This window comes from Leptinotarsa decemlineata, unplaced genomic scaffold, assembly GCF_025532065.1.
Source record: "Leptinotarsa decemlineata unplaced genomic scaffold, Ldec_3_MD MMD2_tig00003736_RagTag_RagTag, whole genome shotgun sequence".
Classification (NCBI taxonomy): domain Eukaryota; kingdom Metazoa; phylum Arthropoda; class Insecta; order Coleoptera; family Chrysomelidae; genus Leptinotarsa; species Leptinotarsa decemlineata.
This window is the reverse complement of record NW_027412593.1, coordinates 4,042,363-4,068,456: the sequence shown is the minus strand read 5'-3', so window position 1 is coordinate 4,068,456 and position 26,094 is coordinate 4,042,363. Positions and strand designations below refer to the sequence as shown.

Genomic DNA, 26,094 nt, shown 5'->3' with positions numbered 1-26,094 from the left:
ACGGGGTATTTATATGGCCTCAAGGAGAAGACATTGATACAATCGCAGAGGAAAACATCGTTAGAATTCTGCCTCAACCCACAACTGATCGACGTGGAAGACTTATTTTTTCAATAAAGTTCAGTGGAATCAAAAATTTGATGTGACTGCGTGCCAAAAAGTATAATTTCTCATTAGAGGTTATCATTTTCTTATGTTAGTTCAGGAAGATCATTCGTGTTGATTTGTTCAAGTTTTAAGTTGTTTAAAGCCAAATAAAAATTTCTGGCATAAAATTTAACATCTTCTGACTTTTCACTTTACCGACATCTTATCCAAAAAAGCTTGTAACTCCCTTAAAAATTATCCAAATTCAATCTTCCTTATATAAAAATGTTCGTAAAAAATGGAATAAAACGCACTTATCCACAAAATCCTATAATAAGAATGCAGTCATTAATCGCACAAAAGTATGTACTTGTCCCAATTCAATGGGGTAAGAGCATACCTACACATTGTTTTAAAAAAACTCAAATATTTTAACCAAATTGAAATATTTTGCTTCCCAAATACTCTGATATATTTGCAAAGGTATCAGGTACTTATAAAATCATAGTGAGAATTTGATCTTAATTTTTACTAATTTTGGAGATAACCAAAAACTTCAATTTATCGAAAATGGGGGTGCACTTACCCCACCTAACCTTACAATTTTTTTGAGCTTCCGAAATTCGTCAATTTTTCTTAGATAGTTTCTTCTCCATGCTATTATTTCTTGACGTTCAATGAGAATGCTTTTCCTGTCAACTTTTCCGTACGTAAATTTCATTTCGTGTACAAGTTTCCTAAAAGTTTCTTTACCTATTTTTGGGACCAATTCATGATCGCTAAGTGCCTCCAGAACTGTTTGTAGTGTGGGCAGCTTATTTCTGAAAAAGAAACTATGAATAGTTCTGCGTATAATGGTTTTGGCTTCTTCATCAACTATGATTTTTTTTCGTCCGCTACTAGTTTTTGGCGTTTATACGTCCCCATGAATTTCTGCTTCTCTTAGTATTTTGTAAATCGATGATTTTGGTACACCGGTATAATCAGAGCACATATCAACTAATTTATCTTTTGTAATTGTGGAACTTAATGATGTAGAAATGCCCGGTTGGTTATTCGGAGGTACACACGTAGAATTACAGCACATATGCACAAAGCCATCTTTTGGTGGCTGATGATCTCTTTCAAGACAGTGAAATACTCGCAGTACAATTTGTTTTTCTCTTACTGACCGAGACTCCTACCGTTTTACCTTTTTCGACGTGGAAGGCCCGACCATATGTCTCCCATTTTTTGAGTAGTTTGAGAACGGTGTAGAAATATAATTATGTAACGCTTAAACACTTATTAGCACTATTATTTTCACCAATTGTTATCACAACACGTCGATTGCTGACTAACTTAACTGTAAAACGTACAATTCACGTTGTATAATTCACAAACCAATGACACGCTCATGGCTGCAAGTACATTAGCGAGGACTGCAACGATGAGATGGAAGCTACGGTAAAGTGACAAAGACAGAAATATCGTTGCGTACAGCGTTGCCACTAGTTGTAATGAATATCTAACACTATACAGAAAATAATGAATTTTAACCACTCTGTAATCAGGAAATGTATAAGTATTACTCATTACAAGCTCATTACTGATTTTTGTCATAAATAATACCTTTTAATCGTACTAGTATTGTGTATTATCTATAATTTGCCACAACCTACAACTCTACTGCTCATTATATTTTGATTCTGCTATAAACTGGTAACGTAAAATTTAGATATGACAACGCGCTTTACTCTCAATCATTATTGGTTATAGGAGCAAAGAACTGCGAAGCAACAAATTCATGCGAACGCCGATCGTACGAAATCGTGCGATGCACATCGTCCATTGCCTCAGTATTCGTAGTAGGCGAGATGGTTCTTTGAAACGGTTTTTTTTATTAATCTGATGAAGAATTTTTCGCTTTGGCGTTATCACCTTTGATAAGTTAGTTCGGTGAATTTTCTCATTTGTGGCATGGTCATCAAATCGACGATGACCACCACTTTTTTTATTTTCGAATGAGAAACAACACATTTTGATACAATTGTAACTATTTTTGCACTAGATCGCAATCAAATCCAAGCAGAACGGGATCGGTTCGCAATTCGGACGAAAACTGACGAACGATACGGGCCTAGTGGACGCGGTCCCCTACCGATCCATGTATTTGGATCGTTCGAGTTACGTGTTCCTCAAGCCAACCCTGAACTACTTTGTTTATTTCGGATACATCAGAAGATAAGAACCGGCAATTGCTGACATTTCTTTTTTCTCGAACCTAATCTTTCACAATGAATAACAGAAAAGAACCGGTATTTGCTGACATCCATTTTTTCTCGATTATTATCTTTTTTAATGAATAATTGCATTTTATAATTTGTTTTGTTGGTTTCCTAGACGAAAACCTGTAAGCATTGTAGCCGGGAAATATCTTTGATGATTATGAATTTTATCCGAGAATTATCTAAGATTAATAAGAGTTTTTCTCGTATTTAATCTATATGCCTTTGACAATGTCATAGCTTTAATATATAGGGTGTTCCATCTCAGACGAGCCACCCCGTGGCGTGTTTAAATCAAATGTTCAAATTGTCATCCATTGACTTCCATACAATAATACAATCTTGACTGAAAATCGTCTCTGACATGGTTCAGCATAATTGAAGTTATTTGACGACACTCATTCACAATTCTTTGGCGTAGTTCGTCCAAATTTTCAGGGCGAGTCACAGAAATCTTGGACTTGAGATGTCCCCACAAAAAGAAGTCCAGATGGTTCAAGTCAGGAGATCGGGCAGGCCACTCCATAGTACCTCTTCTTCCAATCCAAAGACCGGGGTATTGCAAATTGAGGTATTGGCGAACTGGTGCGGAGGAGCTCCGTCTTGTTGGAAATGCAATTGTTCTTCAAGTAGTAGGGGATCGTTTTCTAATTGTTCAGTTATTAACGGATCAATCGCATTTTCCAACATTTCAAGATAACGTTCGCCAGTTAAATTCCCAGGAATAAACAGAGGTCCAATTAGGTGGTCTCCCAAAATTCCTACCCAAACGTTTAGCTATTCTGGATGTTGAGTGTGAGCTTCTCGAAATACACGAGGATTTGAATCGCTCCAAATTTTACAGTTATGCCGGTTAACCTCTCCATTAAGTAAAAAAGTGCATTCGTCAGAAAAGTAAACGTTGTACAAGAAATTTGGGTTATTGTTGATACGCTCGGCCATAATTTCGCAAAACTCTTGCCTTCGATCCCAATCATCATCATTCAATTCATGAATTAATTTAATTTTGTACGGATGGAATTCGTGTCTATGTAAAATTCTGAAAACGTTAGATTGACTAATAGCGGAAACAGCAGAAAGTTGTACAGATTGCGTGTTTGGCATAAGTTGGACATGTCCTAATACCGCCACAGCTGCTCCTTCATCATTCACAATTCCAATGGGTGCCATTACTGAACCAGTCTCCACAAATTTTGAATTCAATTCCAGTACGTACTTATGACGAACGTTACGTTCAGGATGGTTTTGGTTAAATATCCTTGCAGCCGCTCGGGCACAATTTTGTTTTTGGTAATAAGGCTAACCAGTTCAACACGTTCTTGCAATGTGTACACCATATTTTTTGAAATTTTAAATAAATCAGCAAAGTAATAACAGATTGATTTCAATTCTGAAATGATCGAGAAGAAACGTTACAACCAGATAACCTAAGCACAAAAAAATTGAGGCAAGATTAGGAAACGTTTTGCTGTTTTTTTATTCATTAGTTTGAGAGAAAGTATTATTGTATGGAAGTCAATGGAGAACAATTTGAACATTGGACACAATTAAATTTTTCAAGAATGTAATTTTTTGACAATTGAGTTTGTAATAAGGGCTTAATAAAAATGGGCTTCTACATTGTAAAAATAACCAAATTATTCAAAGTGGCTCATTCGAGCTGCAAAATAGATTTTTGGCGAAAACGGTTCATCAAATTTACGTTTCTCATACACCGTTGAAAAGAGGCTTTCAAGACCTTTCAAATAAAGTATCACTCAACCCCTCTCCCCTATTCAAGTTTGAGGGGTTGAAGAGCCCCCTATTAGGGGGTTGCTCGTTCAAGCCTAAAATATACGTCAAAAGATGTCCCCCAAACAAAATCATGTTTCGGGAAATTTTACCACTCACTATGGAATAAGAAATAAATGGGGTGGCTCGTCTGAGATGGAACACTCGGTATAAACATTTGTGTTGTAATTCCAAGCTCACAGCTTTCTATTCGAATAAAACTTATAGTACGGTGAGAATAACTTTTATTTGTGTTGAGTTCAAGTAGTCAGTCATTCAAAGTGTGTTTCACTCATTACTGGTGCTTCTACAAACCACCACTGCTGGAAGCACAACGTAATTTTCGTGCGAGTTCTGGCGAATTGACTTCTCAAGTTATCGCAGTATTCCACTCCCAGCGGACGAGGCCTGTACCAAAAATCAAATCTCTGCTTTCAAAAATGACGAAACTACAGGGAGTGCCTTCATGGATTACGGTTTCAAAGCAGAAGCCGACGTTTCGGATTCTGCTTTGAAGCTATTTTCAAGAACCACTTGAAACTGGAGTTGTATAACCCGACGACGGGGTCGTAATCTATCTGACTCTCAAGTCTCATCACTGACTTCTTTCTTCCTTTTCAGTTACAAGTGCACTTGGATTTATATATAGGGATAACAGATGAGGTTTTCCAGTAGTCCAGAAATTTGTCTGATGATAATGAATATAGTGAGCGAAATGAAATAAAGTTAAATGCTTTAAGAAAAGAAAGTGGAATTCCATCAGGACCGAAGTTCAGACTGTTTTTTATAGATTTTCGAGATTTCAATGTGATTATTACACGTTAACCCTGGATATAAGTATTATAAGAATAGACGGGAGCAAAAGGTTGACAATATCGATCCCATTAGCAGCAGTACGATCACTAAGAGTGATTGTATTAGGCATAGCGTTATTTCCTGTTTTAATTGAACAGTTTTAATAATATAATCTTTGGTGAGTGCTAGCATGGAAATCTCTTTTTGCAGTTTTCTTTGCGGAACACGGCAATAAATGATAGAATAAAGAATGTTTTAAAATTTAGAAACATAATTTTGAGAGTTGTATCAACAAGTACGTTCGTGAAGACTCAACATAAAGTTCCCAAGACTATGATCATCATCACGTAGTGTTAAAATTTTCTATTCCAGTTTACGTTCTACATCTGTTAAAGTTCTACATTAAAATATTCATTTTTCAGATTGTGGTGGGTGGTAATTCCCAAAAAGATGCATAGAACTCTGATTTCCTATACAAAAAAAGACGACTTGTTGAATAGAAAAGTACCGTATGGTATACATTCTTCCAATAATCTGTTAAAATCGGTTTTTCAATACGAACGACATTTCTCAAAAGTCGAAACTTGTGCAAGCCAAGGACTAACGAGGACTTACCTTTTAACGTGTGATTTCTATTCTAACACAGGTTGGACGATAGTGTGGACGAATGAGTGAGTGGAGCAAAGCATCCACTTTAACCCGACGGGCTAACGCCCTACCGATAATGTTGTTAATTTTCCATATTTTTTCTTTGAAATATTTTGAAATGAATTTACAGAACTGTGGATAACAAAATTTTTCACTAACACAAAGAAAACAATAAATAAAATGTATCAAGTATTAATAAACAGAACAAATACAGTACAAAAATAACGTTCATCAGCCTTAGCGATATAAAAACAAAAGTTTATATAATTAAATAAAAGACATTATGAAAATATAAAGTTCAATTGTAGACACCTTTCTTCTTCAATAGTTTTTTAGTTTCAATTCTTCTCACTCGGGAGGAATCATACAACATTTGATGTCTGAAATCTTTCGGGTGTACCTTTTTCTTTTTATAATTATCAATTTCCGTCTCGCTAACAATGCTTGTCGAAGGTTTGACATTCACAATATCAACTATCCAAGGATCATTATCTGTATCCACCTTACTAGTGCTTGGTTTAACAATCCTTCTTGGTCTATTCTTAACATCAGTGATAAGCTGGTTGAGAAGATTGAAAGACTGTTTAAGATCATCTCCAGATAATGAAGATCTTCGTTTGTCTCGAACTTGCGAAGCTTTTTCCTTTTTTTCAGTTTTACTTTTTTTCTTACTTTTGTTCACATTGAGTTCATCATCAAGACTTTTACTAAAGCGCTTTCGCTTCTTCACTGTATCTTCATCCAAATCATTAGTATCGGTGAGGCTAACACTCAGCCTTGGTTTCTTTGTCAATACTGTACATTGGTTTTTAGAATTACTGCTTCTCTTGTTATTTTTCTTTTCTTTAAGGGTTGTTTCCTGAGGCGATTTCACTTTCTTTGCCTCTGATGAAAGTTGGGGTGATTTTTCTTCCTTTGGTTCGGTTGAAGGTTCAGCCAACTTTTCCTTTTGTTTTTTCCCTGAAATCTCTTTCTCTTCATCTCCGGCATACTCCAGAGAAAGATTCATGGAAATATCGGCTTTATTAGGGATGGTTGTGCAAAAACTGTCAACCAAGTGGTGTATTCTCTGACTCAAAACAGTATCCTTGATGTCATTGACATTAATATTTTCAATAATAGTGATAGAAGATTTCCTTTTATTAATGGATTTATCAACACATTCTTCATCTTTCACCTCCCTGGTAGCCTTATTGTCCAAAGACTGAATAACTTCTTGATCATCTTCACTAGAACTCTCAACTGAAATTATTCTAGATTTCCTCTTTGGTTTCTCGGGTTTTTCTTTACGCTGAATTTTGATGACTTCACTGTCACAATGTTCAACATTGATGATGCGAGACTTGGGTTTTTTTTTGGTTTTCTCATTTCCCAAATCATACTCGTCTCCAGACAGTAGGTCGATTATATCTTCATCACAAATAAAAGAATCATTTTCATCATAGTCATCGTCAGTTTCACGTTCTGATTCTGTAGTATTTATAGATTCCCCCTCATCAATTATATCATTACTGTCATCAGAAGGTGTGTCTTCCTCGCCTTCTTCTGCCATGGTTAAGAAAAAGCTATTTTCTTCACTTTCATCCTCTTCTTCATTTTCATCTTCGTTTTCATCTTCTTCACTTTCATTTTCTTCTTTCAAATTTGAACTCATTTTTGATAAAAATTCGTCCAATTTGGGGTTTGAATATCCTTCCAAGATGTCTTTTTCAGTTTCTGAATTTTCAGAATCTAGTTTTTTATTTTCAATTTCTTCTGAATCATCTTCATTCAAGGAACTTTGTGGGGTCTTTTTAGTCTCTACAAGATCTTTTGTTTTGGCATCAGATGCAGTTTCATGTTCTTTTCTTTGTTTAGATCTTTTACACTTCTTGGTTGTTCTCAGGGACTTGATTGAGTTTTCTGAACTGTTATGGGTATGTTCATCTACATTGAATTTTGAATCACTTAAATCGTTTGCTAAATCTACAGCCAGTGCTTTTTTCTTTGCTTTTTTTGATAATTTCTTAATACTGCACTTAGTTGTTTCAGTTTCAATTGTATCATCTACTTCATTATCTTTTTTCTTAGTCTCAGATAACTTTGACTTAGCAACCAATTCTTCCTTTGAGGAACTTTCATTATCTTTTGATATTATTTGGACTGCACTGGCCATCATTTCAGCAATCGCCTCTGTATCAATTTTAATTTTCTTTTTTGCTTCTTCGAGTAAGGTATTGATGGAAGCATCTAATGTCTGAAGGTTACCATTGCCATTTTCAATTTCTTCTGACTCATCTTCGACGTCAGCATCAATTTTGTCTCCTTTCCTCTTTTTCGGTGTATCAGTTATGATTGACTGTTGTTCTACCAATACCTCATTTGGTTCTGGTTCCATATCTGACACATTTCCTTTTGATTCCCTAGATTTCTTGTTCTTCTTGAGCTTTTTTAATTTTGTGGGAGTTTCAGTTTCAACTGGAGGTCGCTCTACCAATGCAGCTTTGAAATCTGGTTCGCTCACTTCTGTATTTACAGATATTTTAGTTTTTTCCTTGTCGCTTGTAGAAAGAGATGGAACAGATTCGGATTCTTTTCTTATTTCTTCAGAGCAGTCCTTTTCGGTAACATTTTCTTCATTGTTTGTAAGGTCAATTTCGGTAACTTTATTTTCAGTACTAAAGGAAATTTCATTCAAACTTTCTGTAATTACTGACTCTTTATTTTTCCTTATTAACACATGCTTTGCAACTTCCTCATCAGTATTCAATATTTCACTTTCTTCAACACTTCCACTGAAGCATTCGAATTCACGGGACTTGTTTGATTGTTTTTCAGTAGTACTGTCTTTAATCTTAGATGGACTTTTGGTATCTGACATGACTGGTTCAGATTTAATAAATTCAGGTTCATTTTCAACCATTCCTTCAACTTCAATATCTCCTTCTAGTATTCTATTTTCACTCATTTCTCCCGCATCAGTTGTTGTGAGATCTGCAATTTTAGCTATGGTATCCTGTCCACCATTTGGTTCATCATCTGATTCCGTCTTTTGATCAACCTTTCTTATATAAGTTTCATCTTCTTTGGTGTTATCATCGACAAGAACAATATTAGTTTCATCTACATTATTTATTTGATGCGTCTCATCTTCTTTAATTTGTTCATTTACTAGTTTCGACTTATTGATTTTCATATCTGATTGATTACTGGCATTGCCAAAGGATTTTTCACTTTCAGTACTTTCAACATGATTTGGCATTTCTTCTATTGTGTCTTGTTCCTTTGACTTATCTGATTGTCCTTTGGATTCATGCAACTCAGAAGTTGTTGAAGACTGGTCCATATGACTGGAAGATAATTCACTAATGTTTTCTTCGTTAGAAGATTCCACTGCCTTGTCTCCAATAACCTGACTTTGCATTTCTTCTATTGTGCCTTGTTCCTTTTGCTCATCTGATTGTCCTTTGGATTCATGCAAGTCAGAAGTTGTTGAAGACTGTTCATTATGACTAGAAGGTAATTTACTAATGTTTTCTTCGTTAGAGGATTCCAATGCCTTGTCTCCAATAACTTCTACAAATTTTTCGGTTTCCGTTTCTTTTTGCAACACCTTTTCTGTTCTCGAAGGATCCATCTCTGATTCAGAATTTCTTGGAGACTTATTATCAACTTCAGAACAATTTTGAGGTAATTGGGTATTTTCAATTTCATCATCAGAGGGAAGTTGAAATTCATAATCAGGGGACGAAGGTGTTTTTTCTGATAATACCACATCACTTGACTCTTTCTCAACTACTTTTAAAGAACCCTGCTCTGCAGGTGTACTTATAGATTCTTCAAGCATGGTGGGTTTATCTCCATTCGAATTGTTCATGACCAGCTCATTTTCATTGTTTGCAATCAAGTTAGTTAGGGGATCACTAGTGCTTGAAGCTTCTTCAGATTCTACCGGAAGTGTATCACAAGATGCCTTGGAAATATCCATATTGGATTCTTTGGTAGTAAGTTCATCGGTTGTAAGATCTGCATCACTAACATCAACCTTGGCTTCAACAGTTTCAGTAATCTCAACTCTTTCAATAACTTTGGACGATTCTACAAAAGGCAGGCTAGTATTCAATTTAGAGCTTTCATTGAATGAATCATCTGTCAAATCTTTAGGACCTAGTGATTGATCAAATTTTTCAAAAGTTGTTGACTCCAAGTCCACTGATGTCTTGTCTACATCCATAGGCTCCATATAGCTGTAATCCAAATTTTTAGGTTGAAACACATTAGAAACTCTGGCTACAGTTTGTTTCTCGCTTAAAACAGTTGAAACTCCTAGAATTTTCTTCTCAGATGTTAGTGAATTTTTAGAGTTACTTGAATCGTTAACAATATTGACTGCAGTATTTTCTTTATCACTGCTGTTACTAGTTTTTGAAATATTCAACTCACCCCCATCTTCAGTTTCTCCTAGAGAAGAGTCCAATCTGCTATTAGATAGATGCAATTGAAATGAACCTTCTGATCCTGTACTGATGTATGTAACAGAGTTTCTTCCTGAAACTTCTTTGGAATTTGTGGTTCTTGGAGAAAACACTGAATCATTTTCGAAGTTTGACACTTCTTGAAGGGAACCTTCAGAGTCTTTCTTCTTTAGAACACCCATATTTTTTTCTAAAGATCGAGAGCTTTCTTTATTAGTTAATGAAGATCGGATTTTATCGTCAGCAGATTCAATTTTTTTCATATTGCCAATAATCTCATCATTATCGAGCGTTTTGTCATTTGCTTTGATTTCATTATTTTTCTTAGTCTGAAGCCTTGGAGACTTTCTAGGTGACGCCTGTTCTGGTGAACTTTTTTTGGGTGTAACTAGTGACCTCTTTGGTGATTTTATTTCATCATCGATTTTGGATTGACTCAGGTTCAACTCAGTCAACTGCTCATTTGCAAAGCCTTCTTTTTGGTCTGGTAAAACAGAATCTACATCTCGATCTTTAGTACTGTCATCAATGACTGTTTCCGAGTCAATATTTGATCTAAACCTAGGTGATTTCTTGGGTGTGGTTGATTTCCTTTCAACAGTTTTAGAGTCTTTTGGGGGTGTTGTTGACTCAGCAACTGACATTGTTGATTCAGTAGATGAAGTTATTTTTTCAGAAGGAGAAGTTGTTGATTCTGCAGATATTGTTATTGATTCAGTAGATAACATTGTTGATTGAACAGGGGCCACTGTACTATTTTCAATTTCATCATTTTCTTTTTCACATGCCGCATTAGATGGATCTATTTCAGCAGGAAGTTCTACACAGTTTTCAGCAGATCTTGCTTCCTCAGTATGACTATCATTTCCTTCTGTAAAACTACACTCATTGATAATACTAAGATCTAGGTCAGTTTTGATAGCTTCATGCTTTTTTTTAACTGGAGTCAAACTATGATGAGTTTTGTCATTTGCTGGTATCGGTGAAAGACTTTTTCTTTCTCCTTCTTTCTCTTCGATGGGTTCCAATACAGCTGCATTGTCGGTGATAGAGGGCCTCCTTCTATTTTTGACAGGCGTGTGCTTAGATACTTTCTGTTCAGGTTCTTCTGGCTTCTCAGTTGAAGCCCTTCTTTGCCTTGTTGGTTTCTTCTCTAATACCTCAACCTCTATATCAATCGACTTTCGACGGCTTCTCGTTAAAGGTTTTGTTCCTTCTGTTTCTTCCGATAATTCCTTTGAAATCGAGCTGCGTCGTGTAACAGGTCTTGACTTTCCTTCTTCCTCACTAGAACCAGCAGGTTTTTCAGAAACTTCTGCATTTTTTGATGTGATTGAAGTTCGTCGGCCTTTAACTGGTTCATTCCCTTTCTGAGATGTTTCTTCCGTAGCTGATGACCTTCTCCTTGTTATTGGCTGTTTCTTTTCTCCTTCTGGTACTGCGGGTTCAGTAGATGCAGATGACCTTCGAGTTCTTGGTTTGGCAGGTTCGGCTTTGAGTTCTGCACTTTCTTTGGTTATCGAAGTAGCTGAAAAATATATAACACATCACTCTCAAAGAAACTTTGGCAATCAAGAGTATACAATATAATAAAAAAAGCTCACGATATTATTAGAAATAACCATTAAGATGGTGTGATATTTCAAGTTGAAATTTTTTATAATGTTTACATAAAGGTGCCCCACAAGGCAGCGTTTTAGGACCGCTACTGTTTTTGATTTATATAAATGACCTACCCAAAAACATAAACGCATTAACAACCTTGTTTGTTGATGATGCTACTTTCGCAACCAGAATCGAAAATAATTCTACAAGAATCGATGAAATGATAGGATCAAACATCAATCAAGCTACCGAGTGGTTCACAGCAAACAAACTAAGTTTAAACACACGCAAAACTCAGACACTTGTTTTCAATACCAAGAATACTGCCACTCAGAGCGTAAAATTTCTAAGACATATTATTATCGATCCCAATTTAAATTGGAAGAAACTTCATGTAGATCAATTAACAAGCAAGTTATCAAAAGCAATATTTGCAATTAGACGGATGAAATTGCTAGTGAACTTGGAGGCAGCCATCTCTGCTTACTTTCACTGTATTATGACTTACGGTCTAATTATTTGGGGCCACTCTTGCTACACTCAGTCGATATTTATTTTCCAGAAAACAGCCATAAGAGCTCCAAATATAATCAAAGAAACATGGATAGTATCAATGAAAACTCAAAGAAACATGGATAGTATCAATGAAAACTCAAATAGAAATAAAGATAAAGAAATAATTATTCTGAAATGTGATGAACGTTTGATAATAAATAAAAAAGAAGTAGCTGATAAATTTGCAGATTATTTTTCGAATATGTGCAAAAGTAAAACAGATTCCCTTTTCGGCGATAACTCTTCAATCACGTGTACAGTTTGTATTCGTTCTCCAAACAGTACATTTGTCTCCTATCTAACAGAGACTGATATATCAAACATCATCATATCACTAAAAAATAAAGCATGCTCTGGGATTGATGAATTGTCACCGAAGCTGCCGAAAATTATGCATAACTATAATATTTTCCCTCTAACAATGTAGCGTTTTATTTTCTTGCTTGACCACGGATTAGGGAAACCTTGACAACATAGATGTACACTGTATATACGTCTGATATGATAAAAACACAAATCAAAATAGATCTCTTTCAATCTATGCATTTCGCTCAATCCAGTTAAGGTTCCTACACTGATGAGATTTTTAGTTCGCATCGGTACACAAAAGTCGGCCCATCTTCTAATAATGTGAATATTTAAGCGTATACCTTTCGTAGGGTTCCTTTTGCGGACTCTACTAGAAAAACTTATATCATTTTCATGAAATATGTGTGGTTGTGTCTCTGCAGACCAATTTTTCCAAACAGAGATCTGAAGAATATAATCTGAAGGGACACATTTTACGAGAAGTTCATCATTCAAACATTTCAACCTCCGTGGGATATAAATTCCAGACTTTCAAAATTTTTTTTGATATTAGTAACACGTTTATTCTTGGTTTATTATAAATGTTCCTTGATAACTATTGATCACACTGCTAGTAAGTATTTTAAGATGAGATCCCATTCCACAAAATTTAATTTTGATAATTTATCCCTATTCACTTACTCGAGAAGTTTGCTAGAAAAGACGACAATGTAGAAATCATTAGAAAGTATGCTGTGACAAGAAACCCCCCTGCAAGAGTATGACATCGACACTCAACAGAAACACTGTTAGAAAAACTAACACAACTTTATTAAGGAAATTGTTTTGTTTATTCATTTTTATATCCATATAATTTTTTTTATATTGTAAAATAAGCTATGTTATTTAAAAGCAATTTCGTTCCACGGGCGGAAGGACTTCGATCGATAGCCAGTTGAGCAAAATTGTAATTTTGTTCAATAAATTACAATTATCAAATGCGGATTTTTCTATTGGTTGGGAAAGGGATCAAAAATGTTGTAGATAAACAATTTAGTTTTATGCCAACGTTTCGGACGTGCAGGTGCACTTACCAAACATTAGTTATCCATGTCAAAAAAACGTTTAAAATATATGTGTCAGACAACATAGGTACAAATGAAAATGAGGACTAACCAAATGAAAACACATACACCACAAAACACATTAAAAATGAGAACGATATCAAGGGAGACAAACTGATTAGGAATGGACAAAATGATTAGGAAAGGGATGCCTTTAAGACCAATTGTCAGTTTTATAAATTCCCCTATATATAAAATATCAAAGTGGGTTAGTGAAATTTCAAAAACTGGTTTTGAATAACAAAGATGATCATCATGCGAAAGACTCTTTTGATTTTTCTGCTTTTATTCGAGGACAAAAAATACCTGACGATTTTATTTTAATATCTGTAGACGTAGAATCCCTTTTCACCAACATCCCTGTGGATCTCACAATTGAATTATTATTAAAAGATGGCCCCAAATCTCAGAATTCACTAGTTTACCTCTAAATAAATTTATAAAAGTATTTGAATTTTGCATTAAGTCGAACTATTTTAACTACGACGGAGTTTTTTATAAACAAATATCCGGACTAGGAATGGGAAACTGTATGTCACCTATATTTGCAGATCTAGTGATGTCTGAATTTCAACAACGTAGTCTAGAACAATTGTCTTTTTCAGTTCCGTTTTTCAAAAGATATGTTGATGACATTTTCACTTCAATACCCATGAATAAAAAAATCGAAATTATTGATGTTTTTCAAAGCTTCCACCCAAATTTGAAATTCACAGCAGAATTGGAAAAAGACAATTCTCTAGCCTTCTTAGACACTAAGATATTGAGAACACCTAACCAGATTTAAAAAGAAAACAATCACAGTTTTGACTTTGCAAACCACAAGATTTTAGATATTCAACCTTTATTAGAACGACTGTTTAGTGAGATGATTCACATTTTCAAACAAAAAAGTGTTAACACTAGAAGGGACATGGAAGGACTGAATAGTGCTTATTTTAATTTACTAAATCGTAATTTGAATACACATAAGTTTCCACCATCCTGTGTAATTTGATATCCTTCTATTGTTTATAATTAATTTTTTTTAAAAGGCAAACAAAAACGTCCATTCCTAATCAGTTGATATCGTTTTCATTTTTAATGTGTCTGTGGTGTATGTGCTTTCATTTGGTTAGTCCTCATTTTCGTTTGAACCTATGTTGTCTGACACATATATTTTAAACGTTTTTTTGACATGGATAACTAATGTTTGGTGAGTGCACCTGTTTGGATCACCAAACCAGGCAAAATTACAATTATTATTATTACTATTATTATGAAACTTTCGTTTCACGGTAACAAAGAAAAAATATCTTGACAAATTTTGTTAGGCTGAACACAATACTATGCACATGCTAATTTAAACATAGAATACCACACCGAAAATTCGTTTTTCATCTACATTTTTATTCGAATGGTCAAATAATTGAATTTTTTTATCTGTAGGTATTTTTCATTTCTCAACAAGGTTGGAATAATATTCTACGTAGTATTTGAAGATATTTGTCTTATAACTATTCAGTCAAATTATGTTTTCCGTATTTGACATAATTCTAAATAACATAATAACAAAATCCGGTGGCGCCCATGTCAATATCAATATTTAAAAGTTCCCTCCTAATTTATGACCCATAAGCTCCCAGACGAAGAGCACCATGCAACCCAACAAAAAAAAAGATTACAAAAAAAGTAATCAATTCATCTCTGGCCGAAGGAGAATTTCCTAACTTGATGAAAATTTCGCTAGTATTTCCCCTACACAAAAAAGGTGACAAATAAACAATAGATAACTACCGCCGAATACCTCTTTTCACAGAATTTTCAAAGGTGCTTGAACATTGTGTGTACAAAGTAGTTATCAGTTTTGTAGAACGCTATGATCTGTGAACGCTTCCTCAACATGGTTTCAGGAAAAATAAATCAACGGAATCAGCCACATACCATTTACAGAATTATGTTTACATTTCCTGAGATAGAGGAAAATATGTTGTGTTTCTTATGTTCGATTTCTCAAAAGCTTTTGAATGCTAAAACATAAAATTCAAATTAGAGAAACTTAGTTATCTGGGTATAAGAGGTGTTTTGTTAAGAAGGTTTGAGATAGAGGAAAATATGTTGTGTTTCTTATGTTCGATTTCTCAAAAGCTTTTTAATGCTAAAACATAAAATTCAAATTAGAGAAGGTTAAGAAGGTTTGAGTCTATCTTTCTCACAGAAGTATTCTCATCAAAGTAGAACAACTATCGAATGTACGCACTATTTCTCTTGGTGTTCCTCGAAGATTTGTCTTGGGACCCTTAATTTTCACCTATTTGTAAACGATATTCCCAACAATATTACCGCGGGACAAGTAACAATGTTTGCCGATGACACAACAGTTACAGCCTGTGGAGAAACCCTTGAAGAATTGCACAGTAATATAGAAAAAACTCTCAATGAAATGAAACAATGGTGTCAAAAAAATCGACTCATTTTAAATACTGATAAGACAACCTGCATAAATTTCCATATGAGAAAGCCAGTTACAAAAATATTTTATAAAAAACTAATATTCAGTGACAGCATCAAGTTACTCCGGACATGGCTTAACTCAGACCTTAGTTTCTCCTTCCACATAGACTTTGTTTGTGAACAACTCAATAAAGCATACTATACAATTCTTCAGATGAAACCAATTTTGGACCAAAAGGAATTGTTGAATTTATACCATGCATATAGATATATCAAATAATATTGCAACATGGGAACTGACTAGTGAATGTAAAAGTTTTCACTCAAAAAAGAATAATTAGTCTATTATTTAATTTGGAATACTGGGAGTCATGTAAGACTGTCTTCAAACAACACTCTATTCTGTCCTTCCATTCTATTTTCATTTTAAAATGTGTAACTTTTTTGAAAAGCACCATTTCTGTGCGTCTGACTTTAACATGTTAGGAAGTCATCATAACTACCCATAAAACTGCAACATTTAAAAAGTCTACATTTTATAAATGCATATTTCTTTATAACAACTTGCCAAAATATATAGGTGAAGGATATCAATAGCTATAACACCTTTAAAAATGTAACAAAAAATACCTTCTGGAAAATAGCTTCTATTCAATAGAGGAATTTCTAGCATTGCAATCCAAACACTCTCTGTATCATTTACAACCTCACACTGAAAAATTGTTACTTCCCAAATATATGGAAGCTATCTTTAAAACCGGCAAGCATTCGGAAATAGTAAATTATAGATCGATTACCATAATATCAGTGTACTCGAAATTAGTTGAAATAATTTTATCAGACCTCATTTATAAGCACGAAAGAAACACAATTTCCGAATTCAAATATGATTTTGGGAAGTGTTGTGGCACTGTAAAAAATATTTGTATTTTTACACAATATGTTTCTGACAAACTGGACCAAGGTAAACAAGTTGATGTGGTGTATACAGACTTCAGCAAAGCATTTGATCAGGTTTCACATCATCAATTGCTCATGAAATTATCAAGCTTTGGCATTTCGAGGAGCCTCCAATATCTTAGTGAGAGAAAATCATTTGTGGAATACAAAGGAATTAAATCGTAATGAAGAAAAGAGAACTTTCATTTGTACCTAATGTTACTACATAAGGGAATTTTCAAACTTATACAATAAACTTTGATGAAAGCGTTTATATTTAATGCAACTTCCGTGGTTCCTCAAGGTTCAAACTTGGGTCCACTATTATTCCTTCTGTTTGTTAATGACATTTCTGATAGTATCAACTCTAAAAACAAATTTTTGCTGATGATACCAAAATTTTCAGGAAGATTGAAGACTACTCTGATTGTATATCATTACAAAACGATATCACTGAGTTACATGATTGGCGTCAGAAAAATGAACTATTATTAAACATAGGCAAATATAAAACTATGACTTTTGGAAGGAAATGCTCAGTACGAATATGTACTTCAGATACGGGACAGTATCTGAACCACGAATCCAACCACCATCAATCGACAAAAAGAGGAATCATCAAGAATATATTAGACCGTGCTTTTGGGCTCTGTAATACAAAGGAAGGTCTCGAGAAGGAACTAGACATCATCAAAAATGATCTTCAGCGGAATGGATACTCCAAAGCGATGGTAGAAAAGACTTTGGCTAAAAGACAGCAGGAGCCTCGCAAGGAAGAGAAGCCATCACAACCAGTGCTTGCACTTCCCTACATCAGAGGATTATCGGAGAGGATAAGAAGAATTGGTTCCAAGTACAACATTAGAACCTGTTTCAGATCCGGTAACACTATCCGTAGCAGCCTCACGAAAACCAGGCCCCCAAACGCGGACTGCGATTCCAAGAATTGCAATTACCGGATACCCTGTGAGTGCGGAAAATCCTATATTAGTGAAAGTAAGAGGCCATTGAATGTTCGCATTGCCGAGCACAAGAAGCACACACAGCGAGGAGAAACCAGCAAATCAGGAATAGCAGACCATGTTTGGACCCATCAACACAACATCGAGTGGTCTCAAGCTGAGATCTTGCACAGAGAGGAACATTGGTTCAGGAGAAAATTTAAGGAAGCCGCATACATGTTGTCCAACAACGTATTCAGCCAGGCCAGCGTAGATATACGAAACATATGGAAACCCATCATCAAACGAAAAATGACCAACTCCCGCCAAAACGGTCATCTCTCACGGAATCAGTGAAGCGGAAAATGGAAAGTAGAGAAAGTGAAAGTATTTCAACGACCTATAAAATAGTCATCTCTCGGAGGAATCAGTCCAGTCATCACCTGAAGACGATTGTAGATACCAACAATCGAAACGTCGTGAACTAACGTGACTTAGAATCTCTACCCTTTTTTATTTTTTTATTATTTTCTTTTTTCATTCCTTTAATTTTTATTTATTCAATTATTATATTTTTACTTGTAGGTTATTTCACTATCATTTCATTTCAGGTTTATTGTTGCTTAATATAATTGTTATTTTCAACTATTCTTTTTTAATTATTCTTTTTTACTTGTTTCAGGGATTTCAAATCATTTTATATAGTAGACAATGGAAGTCCGAACTAGTGAAATTCATTGACAAATAAAGTTCATTACAAATAATCTAAAGGGCTGTCTTCACGGCCATTCCATAGCACATATGATAAATACATTAGAAGTCAAATCAAATTTTCTGATTGAAGGAAAAAGTGTGATGACACTTTATATTGAAAATGAAATTTTGATTATTTTTACTCTATTATTCTTATTGTCTCATCTACTCCAACATCGAGTATCATAAAGGACTCTCTTTTCTATAACAGAGTGAAAGTTTTCAATGACCTTTCATCAGGAATAATAGAAACAGTAACATTTTTGGAATGGGTGGCACATCCATACTTAGATTCAGACATTCAGAATTGACTCTATAGATTTAATTTTTTCTATTGACTTATACTGACACAAATTGTTTTCTATTATCAAGAAATGAAGTCAGCCTACTAAGAGAAAACCCTCTTATACCAGATATTTCTAATTTTGAAATAAGTGTTTTATGATTAATGCAGTCGAATGCTTTACTTAAATCACAAAAAATCACAGCTGGGCAGTCTCCCCCGATAACATATTCTAGGATTTTGTTTAATAATGAAAACACTACCGTATTTGTTTATTTTTTGGAATATTTATTTAAAAATGAACAGTTCAAGAAAAGCGTATTCAAATACTTTAGAAAATCCACATGGGACCATAATAGGGCGATAATTTTCCATTGATGTTGGTTCCTTCTTTTTGAAAATGGGTAATATTTTTTTCTGTTTTTGAATGATTTTGAAAAACACCTACTATAAATGACATACTAATCAAATGTGTTAGGAACTATAATTACAGGAAGAACTCTTTATAGTATAGGTATTTCATCTGGATCTGACGATTTTTATTTTATAGTTCATTATTTAATAATACAAGCAATTCATCGTCTGTGTATGGAGTCAAATACATCGTGTGAGGATTGAAGTTAACAAAATTTTCAAATGCATTGTTTGCTGAGTGTATTTGATTCACCAACTCAGTAGAAGTCTTGATAAAAAAAGAATCAAACATGGATGAAATCAGCTGGTCATCCAACCTAATATTTATATCATTGTATGTTCTATGTTTATCTGTTAATTCTGATACCACATTCCATGAGGCACTGCTCCTGATAAGTCAGGAGCATACAATAACTTATCTTGGTAATATTTTTTCTTTTTTTCTCTAATTACAGCTTGGTGATTCCTCTTTGCCTCTTCATAGACTGGCAAGAAAGTTGGATATGTATTTTTTAAAACGAACAATTCTCCCAATAACATACTAGGATGTTTGATTATTGAATCAACTACCCATCTCTTGTTATGGTCCTTAAATCATTTTTTTTATAAAATAAAATTTGTGTTGAAATGGTTAAGTGAAATTGTGATGAATAAAGTCGGCTATTGTTACTAACTTTCACCTGTATATTCAAAATTTTCAATTTGACAAATGTATACTCATTTTTTTTATAATACTATGTTCACATTTTTTAAATTCATGTTCTATTTCTCATACACACTACAATAACTTAGATTTGAATTAACATATACTTCATCACAAATCATGTATATCTAGACTTCCTACTAGCAATCACACTTTAGAAGGTAATACCTCGTTAATCAGTAGATAGCAAAAGTTTCGACTACTGAGAGTTGCCATTATTATAAAGCACTTGAATATGGAAATAACGAAAGGTGTGTCCAATTAACAAACTATTCATTAATTGAAAAAACTGAAGTAATTCTCTATACCGTCCAACCCGTGTTAGGAATCACACGTTAAAAGGTAAGATCTCGTTAGTCCTTAGCTCGCACACTTCTGACTTCTGAGGGTTGTCGTTCGTAGGGGTGTGATAGCTGGTCAACGGAAAAAATATATTTTAAACAACATATATTTAAACTTTCATTCAAACTAGTCTTATCTTTCTAAGATACTTCTTACTGTTTACTTGCTTTCATTTTTTATGTATTGGCATAAAAAATGTATTGCATGTTAATTGTGATAGCTCCTACTATAACATATTTCATTATCAAAATAAGAGGTGTCCCTGTATAACACCTAGTGAGTTTGAGATATAAAAATATTGGAATGAAAAAACAATTTCTTTAAGATGCTAGTTAGTACCCAACTCATGAAAATGTTTCTTTGAAAAAAATCTTCTTTGTGAACACAATAATGCAATTTCAGAAAGGTAGCCATGCAATTTTTGTATGAACATATGGGTCTTTTTCATTCAATAACAAGTAAGAGTAAGTAACAATGGAACAGCTGTTAGGCCAGGTAAAACTGGATACTTTACAATTGACATTTGAGAGAATGCTCTTTATCTGAGATTATTAATTTCAAGGAAGTAACTATGTTTTAGCTGTGAAACCAATGTTTTCAGAAGAATACTATTGGATTGAAACAATAGTAATATTAAGGGAAAATTTTATACTGAAAGTGAAAATATTTACTATTTTCAAAAGTTTTCAATCAAGAATAAAACTTTTGAAAATATTTTCAACTATTCGCAATAAAATTTCCACAGGACCTAACAAAAAGCAAAAATTTTTGTTTCAGTATAAACATTTTATTTTCAAAAATAGAAGAAAACCTTTATACAAAAGGATTATGGGAATCTACACATTTTTGTAGAGTTTATTTTGGAATTATTTGCTTTCTTCCTTTTTTTGGAAAATTTCCAATTTTTTGTATAAATGTGGAGAAATAGAAAGCCTAATCTTTTTTTTCCTGAAAAGTATTCTCTCCTGAACATGTACCTCTTTCAATTCAGAAAAAAACCTCATTGAAAGATGTGTTTTCATCTGATATAAAACAAAAAAAAAGCAGATATGGAATTAATTGCCCAAAAAAATGTGTGCAAATTATCTCATTATTTTTTTTATTGTGTTGACATTCATACTTGTTGAAGTTTTCATTCTGTTCAAGTTCCCTATTCTTTATACAGTATGTCTCAATGAGTAGGAACCAAATACAAAACTTTTTTATTATCGACTTCAGGTGGAAAGTTATTCTCCATTGAGAGTTCTGCAAAGCTTAAACTTAAAATGTATTCCTTGAATATCAAATTTTTCAGTCGAATACGAGGTTTGTCAAAATATATGAACTCTGCTCAAGAGGAATTGACCTTCATTTCTGAAAATACTGCAAATTATTATTGAAAAAACTTATTCTGAATCAAAAGTCACACTGAAATATACAACTGTCTTAATTTACAATAAAAATTCAAGTTTTATTATTTTTTCACATTTCCGCTTCATAGATAAATTCATGTTAATTTCAATAATGAACATTTATCTTTTGAGATTAATAAAAACATGATAACCTTTTTGTTTCTTAACGAAACTACAGTTGAATTTTCGTTGTTACTGTAAATATAAATTTCAAGAAATAAAAAAATATTGCAAATTGATGCAGTTACATACATCAACGTGATCAAATTTTTTCAAAAAAACAATTTTTGCTAGCCAAAAATGAAAGGTCTTTACTCTTGAGTACAATTCATAATTTTCGACAAAAATCACATATGACTGAAAGAATTTGATAACTGATGGTTGCATTTTATGTTTTATCTCTAGCAGAATTATTTATGAAGTATTTTTTCAAAAAATGAATAATAAGAAAGTTTTTCATATGGTTCCAACATACATAGACATATTACATATTGGGTCATACTGTTGAACTTCAATTATACATTCCTTTACGATTATGAAACAGCCCAAATGATGAATATTGTAAGATAAGAGTAAACTTTGCACCTTCGCCAACATTTAATTTCCTCTTTGAAGAATGAAATAAAATTCCGCTTACTAACCTCTCTTCGATCGGACTGCCTTACTCTCAATCTTCTCTTCTGATTCATTATTTTCTGACGATGTTGACAGACGCCTTCCCTTAACGACTTTACCACTTTCGACTGGAGCAGGAGAAGCTACAGCAATAATTCGACTAGACCTTCTCAAAGGTGAGTTTACTACTCCTTCTTCAGCTTTCAATTCAGCAGCACGGGGCATAGTTTAGACTGAAAAGTGTTACATACATTTATAGCCTTCTTTATTTGGCAATTTTAGATTGGAGAGGAGGTGACAAGAAGTGTTTGGGATGATGGATGAAAAAAATATTGTTTTTTTCATACACTGGTTTCGGAACTATTTGTTAAATACTGCGAAATATTGGCCATCAAAATTTCCAACATATTTAAGATGTGGTCAAGTACAGTTGGTCCAGAAGAGCAAGGTAGACAGCGTGAAGCAGCACCAGTAAAGTAACAGTTTAGTACAAGTTCCGATTCGATGCAATCTATGGAAAATTTTTAAAAGCAAAGTCAATCCCACCTACAAACACAGTTTCAGAGTATCGAATACTTCGATGCAGAAGAAGTCACTAGACTGGTTGAAGATTGGGGAATCTGAAGCTTTACTGTACAAGTGGCCTGGACCATTTTAACTGGAGAAGGCAAGATTACATTTTGTTAATGCACCAAAAAATTGGTACATTAAAACGGCAAAAAAAATTCCCCTTCAGAAATAGGTTATCCAAGACACACTCGACTTGAAAATCCACAAACATAACCTTTGGGAGAAAATAAAAAGATAATAGAGGATAAGTCATAATCTGTTTCCTCTCAGTTATGACTACCAAGACTATGGATTATGGTTTTGAAAACACCAAAGAAGTTTTGAAATGTTTAACAAATAAAGACGCCACCCTTGCTTTATATAGCTGCTAAAATGAATAACTTTGTGATAAATTGATGATCTACACAACATTTTTCATTTCGAAAGAGTTTCCAGCAAATGAGACATCACTATTTATTTAGAAAATTTCGGTCTCATACATCAACAAATTTTGTGACGAAAGCAACAGACTACAAGTTCATCAGAAATTTTTTTGGCCCAGTCTAAAAGTAGAGAACAACAGAAAGCGAAGAAATAACATTGCTTTCGCTGCAAACAACAGGGACATTTCAATAACCAAAAAGATATTCAAAGCTCTGAGGTATCCAGTGATCCTGACCTTCAACCCAAGGTTGAAAATGTCCAATCAATAGGTTATGGCCCAGACATTAAGAATGATTCCATTTCACAATTTATTAGTAATTTGGCACAAATATTTTCAACAAGTACTTATGTTATTTTTAAAAATATTTCACATATATGTGTGAGTGTATATCAAAAACCGGTACTCTGATGAAAATTTTCTTTCAGAATTTTTGAAGAACAGAACATTGGCGATATCGTGAATAAAGAATGGAACATGTAGCTTTCCATTAGACTTTCAGATATTCATGAAGGTACATTATAAATGTAAGTGAATAGACATGTTTCAAAGATTGTTACTAGGAAATATTCTGGTTACCTTTATCAATATGATATAGGTTAGAATGGTATGTTAAACGAACAAAAGAACATAAAAGCATCCTGATGTAGTAACATTGATCAGAAACGAATTTGAAGGTATAAAATAGAGCACAGACATTCAGAAGCCACTTTCTAAGAGTAAAAAAAAAGTTGACAAAATCATCCAAAATGTGCCTTAATTTTCAAAGGACAAAAAAAATTAAACGAATCATTAGATCAAGATCATCCACTTACGTTTGTAAAAACTGGCAAATCTGAAAAATATTAAATGAAACGTTAAAAATCACACTACAAAAAACCAACACGTGTATACTACATCTAGCAATATTTGAATTATACCATCTATTCCAACCGTCATCTGTTTTAGCCGAATCAGCTGTCAAATTTAAAAACCCAGAACGATATCAGGACCGGTTTACAATTATGCTTCAAGCAGTGTTGTCTAACTTCAAATGGTATGCTCTTTTCAAGTATCATTCATGATATAAAACTTCGTAACTTGAGAATTTTCGCAATGTTAGAGTTCATTTTCGAGATTATTTGGTTAGAGTTTGATTTATTCTTCCGTTTCACGTTTACAGACCTTGAAATTCTGTTGATTTAATTTTTCTTTTGTATTTGAGAACGTTTACGACATTTCCTGAAGACGCTAACTTGGTTGATAAAACGCGTGGGGACGAAAAACATTGTAGTTCTTGTGATGAGAGCACAGTACTTGTTTTTGATATACAAATAAATTTGCAAAACCTACCAATTCAAATGTATAATGAAGAGCTGATTTTCTTCACATTTGCATTGATGTATATTACGATCAATGGTCAAAGACGAAACAGACTGGTTTAAGTTTGACGATTGTTATATCACTAAGTGTTCTGGCGATGTCTTGAATTTATTGGAGCCTCTGGAGACACCCTACATTTTGTTTTATGAAAGAGAGGACATCGGCAGATCAAGATCTTCAAATGATTTGGTGCTGCAGGTTTTTTCCAGGTTTTCTTGCAGCTGAAAAAACAAATATGCCACTGGAATCAATGAAGTCGCCGTGGAGCGCCAATTAATTTTTGTTGTTTCATAATTTGTATTACTTTCCCTTTAATATATCAATGGATGAGCTAATGAATATTTGGATGTGCATGACTAATATTTATTTTTATGTCAATGAATAATGCATTCCTTGACTTTGATATTTCAGTTATAAAACCTGGATGGCGCATAGTGTGAGGTTCTCCCATTGTCTAGGTTCTCTTCAGTAACAGTGACATCTGTGAGCCAAAGGCTCAAGTGATAGTCGCATTTCACACATTGATGAAATCACTGAAATACAAATTTTGTTGAAACAGTCTATATACAAAGTTGAAACCAAAAGAAATCGCTGTCATATTCAGTTTACTAAGAGAAATAAATATATGCCGGAAAATATTCCTTGCACTAAATATATGGTAATGTCGTATATCTGTTTAAAATCTGTTTTTCCGTTAACCAGCTGCCGCACCCCTACGAACGACAACCCTCAGAAGTCGAAACTTATGCGAGTTAAAGACTAACGAGGTCTTACCTTTTAACGTGTGATTTCTAACACGGGTAGATACAGGGTGTAACTAAATAGGTGTAAAACATTTAAAGAGGTGACTCCTCATCGGAAAAAAAAGGATCTTTCATATAAAAAAAATTCATTGGAGCATCCTTTGTTAAGCCCCTGCACTAAAAAAGTTACAAAATTTTCGTTATCTGGACACCCGGCGATTTTGAAAAAATTTTTGACTGTACTTACGTATTTTGATGCGTAGATTACGAATCCGAAAGAAAAAAGCGGCGCTCTCCATTATTTAAAAAGTTAGGGCCCTTCAAAGTTCAGAAAAGGGCAACTTTTCAGCCTTCTTTTTCACTAAATAAACTATTTAAAAACACATGCATTTATTCACTAGGTCACCTTTACACCTTATTCCTCCTTCTTTAAAACTTTTCACTTCAATAATCAACATTTTTCTTATAAAAAACTGAATTTAAAAACGAGTGCTTCTCCTGGTGACATTATTCTATTTTTAGGTTAGTTACTAGTGACATTTCAGAAAAAAGCGGTTGGTATTTGCCGTCGCCTACTATTTCAAATTCGTA

At 33.8% G+C, this 26,094-nt stretch overlaps 1 protein-coding gene across 1 annotated transcript; it reads right to left on the bottom strand.

The window, feature by feature from the left end:
- Positions 1-5,743: 5,743 nt before the first annotated feature.
- On the bottom strand, positions 5,744-24,372 carry LOC111513685 (uncharacterized). Its single transcript, XM_074178289.1, has 3 exons — positions 24,214-24,372; positions 22,434-22,640; positions 5,744-11,549 (listed from the first exon to the last, which is right to left on the bottom strand). The coding sequence occupies exons 2-3, from the start codon at positions 22,630-22,632 to the stop codon at positions 5,866-5,868; spliced, it is 5,883 nt and encodes a 1,960-aa protein (XP_074034390.1). The 5' UTR covers positions 22,633-22,640; positions 24,214-24,372; the 3' UTR covers positions 5,744-5,865.
- Between the last annotated feature and the right edge of the window lie 1,722 nt (positions 24,373-26,094).